This window comes from Monoraphidium neglectum (assembly GCF_000611645.1).
Source record: "Monoraphidium neglectum strain SAG 48.87 unplaced genomic scaffold scaffold04486, whole genome shotgun sequence".
Taxonomy (NCBI): Eukaryota; Viridiplantae; Chlorophyta; class Chlorophyceae; order Sphaeropleales; family Selenastraceae; genus Monoraphidium; species Monoraphidium neglectum.
In genome coordinates this window covers 1,089-4,410 of record NW_014009143.1, presented here as the reverse complement: position 1 = coordinate 4,410, position 3,322 = coordinate 1,089, and the positions used below count along the sequence as shown (strand labels likewise).

The 3,322-nt window shown below is 64.1% G+C and overlaps 1 protein-coding gene across 1 annotated transcript; it reads right to left on the bottom strand.

Moving 5' to 3' along the window:
- Positions 1-435: 435 nt before the first annotated feature.
- On the bottom strand, positions 436-2,185 carry MNEG_14438 (hypothetical protein; the record flags this gene model as incomplete). The annotated part of the gene is made up of 5 exons (XM_014037090.1): positions 436-465; positions 578-1,002; positions 1,285-1,398; positions 1,605-1,910; positions 2,116-2,185. The coding sequence occupies 5 exons, from the start codon at positions 2,183-2,185 to the stop codon at positions 436-438; spliced, it is 945 nt and encodes a 314-aa protein (XP_013892544.1).
- Between the last annotated feature and the right edge of the window lie 1,137 nt (positions 2,186-3,322).

The following is a 3,322-nucleotide window of genomic DNA, read 5'->3' as shown; positions in this document are numbered from 1 at the left end:
GTGTGTGTGTGTGTGTGTGTGTGTGTGTGTGTGTGTGTGTGTGCGCGTGCGTGGTGAACCCGACTCTGATTGGGAATGATGCCGAAGGACGCCACCCGCAAACCGCCACTCGGTGCAGCAGGGCTCCCGCCCCACCAGGACGCCCGGAACGGTCTCGTGCGCCCTGGCCACCATCTTGCTGGAGTTGAGCGCCGAGTCAAACGGCAGCGGCGGCGGCGTTGACCGCGCGCTTTCCTTGACCCAGTAGCCCGCCATGCCGGTCTGGCGGGGGCGCAGAGGCAGCGGGGGCGCGGCGGCGGCGGGGCGAGGCGGGGCGGGGCGAGGCCGGGCGGGGAGCGCCGGGGTAGCAAATCACGTGCGGCAGGCGTGGATCGTTATGCAAGGGGGCAGCAGTAGCTGAGTCCAATAAAGCACAGAGTAACTTGACGATCACTGCTAGGCAACGCCTCCGATCGTGACTCTACCCTGCAGTGTGGCGGCTTGGAATGCCAGATGCTTGCGCATGGTCGGTGTTTCCCCGCACCACTACTATAACCAGCGCGCACACAGCACACACCCGGCAAACCAGCCAGCTCACGTCGGCGGGGACGGGCACGAATTGAAACTCCTTGTCTGCCATTAGTAGCGGAGGGTCGGGCGCATAGGGCCCCACCACTTGCTGGGGCGCCCCGGGCTTCTCCCTTGGGGCCTGCGCCTCGGGCACCGCCGCCAGCGAGGGCTGGCGCGGCAGCGACAGCACCGTGGTCAGGACGCGCTTCAGGGAGGCCCCGCCGGCCAGCAGCGACGGCGGCGGCGCGCCCTCCAGCGACTGCGCGGCCTTGAGGGAGGCGGCGCCGATCGAGGTGGCGCGCTTCAGGGAGGCCGAGGGCTGGACGGTGGGGGCCGCATGGGCGGCGGCGGCAGCCATGGGGGTGGTGGGCTCGCTGGCGGCGCCGTCGTCGCTGGGGCGGAAGGAGGTCTGGGCGGTCTGGAAGCGGCTCAGCGTGTCGAACCACTGAGCGTCTGCCGGCAGAAGGCGAGGGGTGCGGCGGTGTGTGGGGGGCAGCGACGTTGGGTGCCGAGGGGATGGCCATTAACCCACGCCCAGGGATGGCGTGAGATGGGCCTTGACATTAGAGACTGGGCAACACGCACACACCATGCACGGCCGGCACCGCGCACACGCATGGGAGGAGGGCGCCGGCACACGCCGAAAATTCTGCATGGATTGTCATCAACCATCACATGCAATCATCCTACGCTGGCAGATGCCCCGCGGCGGCGCCGGCTGAGGTCGGTGCGCACCTGAGAAGGTGCTGCGCGCAGTGGTCAGGCGCCGGGAGCCGCCATAGTTGCTGGCCTGGGCGCTCAGCGTGCGCTGCGGCCGCATCTCCTCAGGCTGCTGCGACGGCAGCACCACTGCGCAGGCAAGGCGAGTCGGCGCCGGGGGTGGGGGCAGCAGCGCGGCGAGGGTGCCTGTCAGACAGGCAGGGCCAAGAGCTCAGTGCATTGTGTTCTAGCGCTGGAAGAACAACATGTTGGGTTTGCGACACTACACGCGCGTCACAACACATCGCTGACATGCACTCGCATGATGCAAGGACAGGCAAAGGGGTGCCTCGCACCTGGCCCCTCAGGGTCTTTGACCGCCGGCGCCAGGCAGGCGCAGGCCAGCAGCCCCCGCGGGCTGCACTCCCACACCGCACGCCGCCCGCCTGCGCGGCCGGCCTGCGCCGCCTGCCACTTCTCCACCTTCTCCAGCGACTCCTGGCGCGTCCACTCCTGGCGCGGCTCGCCGCCGGCGCTGCCGCCTGCGGCGCTGCTGCCCTGCTGGACCGCGGCGCTGTTCTCAAGCTCCTTGCGCATGCTGTGCACAAATGCAGATTGCTCCAACATGTGTCGCGCCTGGTCGGGGCCTGGGCGCTCGTCGCCTGCGGTGCAGCCGGGTCCATGAGGGGCGTCTGGTCGCGTATAGGCAGGTCACCAGGGCTTGGTGGCAGTTGTGGGCGCCGCCACAATGCCTCACACAGCAAGCAGGGGTAAATGAGAGTTTTCATGATCCAACCTATTAACGTGCTGCCGCACCAGAGGTGCGCGACCCAGCGCAGCGTGGCCCGCCATTGGGCTGCAGCGCACCGTGAAGGGCAGCCGGGGCGGTGTCGGCCACCATGGCCGATTGCTGCACGCCCAATGAAGCGGCTTCCATTGCTGTGCTGGTAAGGATGCTTGTGTATGTCGCAGGGGTCCTGCTCACGAGGTGGTCCGAGAGCAGCGAGGACGTCGGATCACTCAGACTCACTGCGACGATCACTCAATCGAGCTCTCTCGGGAAGGCGTCGACCTGCGTTCAAGGTCCACCGCAGCGTCAAAGAGAGCTCAGACACCTTCAATCGCTCTTCTGTCTATGGACACCATCATTTGCGGGAAGAGTGAGCTGCGCCACCCATGCCCTGCAACTGCCCGGTGAGCTCCGCGTCGGGCTGTCACACCTAATCGACCATATTGGCATGCGGTGCATGTTGATGATCAAAACTACTCAGTGTTTAAGTGGGCTCATGGATTCATGCGCGAGGCTGCCACCGCTCATCGCTCGAATTTGCGACATGCCATCAGTTGTCCAGGCCCTCCTTTAGACGCGGCCGCTTGAATGGTGAGCAGCTTTGAGAAGGGTCGCAGGCTCCCGCGGGATTTCTTGGAGCGGTTTCAGGTGGCGGCGCTGCTGAGCACATTAAGGTACATGTGGCAACAGCCTCGCGGTGCTGCGGTTGTGCGGCTGCAACGAGGTACGTTGCCACCCACTTGACTGGTGATGCATTCAGCTCGCGATACTGCATTTTTCAGCCTGTACAAGCACACGTGCCAGCAGCTGTATCAGGGCAACGGCCATGAAGCAATTTGATTGCAGGCAACTTTGCGCCTCGCAATCCGCAACGGGTAATTCCTTGGTTGTTCAACCCGCTGGTAGTTCTGTTGCCAGTCATCCTACGCATCAATGATTGAGCATCTGTACATGCAGAGGAGGGTTCCAGGGCTCTGCTGTGGGACGATGCTGCTCTCATTGTCATCCCTGGCAGGATTTTTTGGATGGGCATGCCGCACCGCCTGCGCCGTGCGCACGCTGCCACCAAGGACTTCGCCAAGGCCATGCTCCGCATGTTCGAGGGGAGTACTCATCATGTCTCACAGGCTTTGCGGAAAGAAAAGGGCTGCTGATGAGCTGAGCACCAGATGACCACGCTTGTCGAGACGACCGATCTGGAAAAATGATACAGTCAACGGCATGTTTTTGTGAACTTTCAAGCCTGATTTCGCGTATTTGGTCCATACCTCCATACGTCCTCCT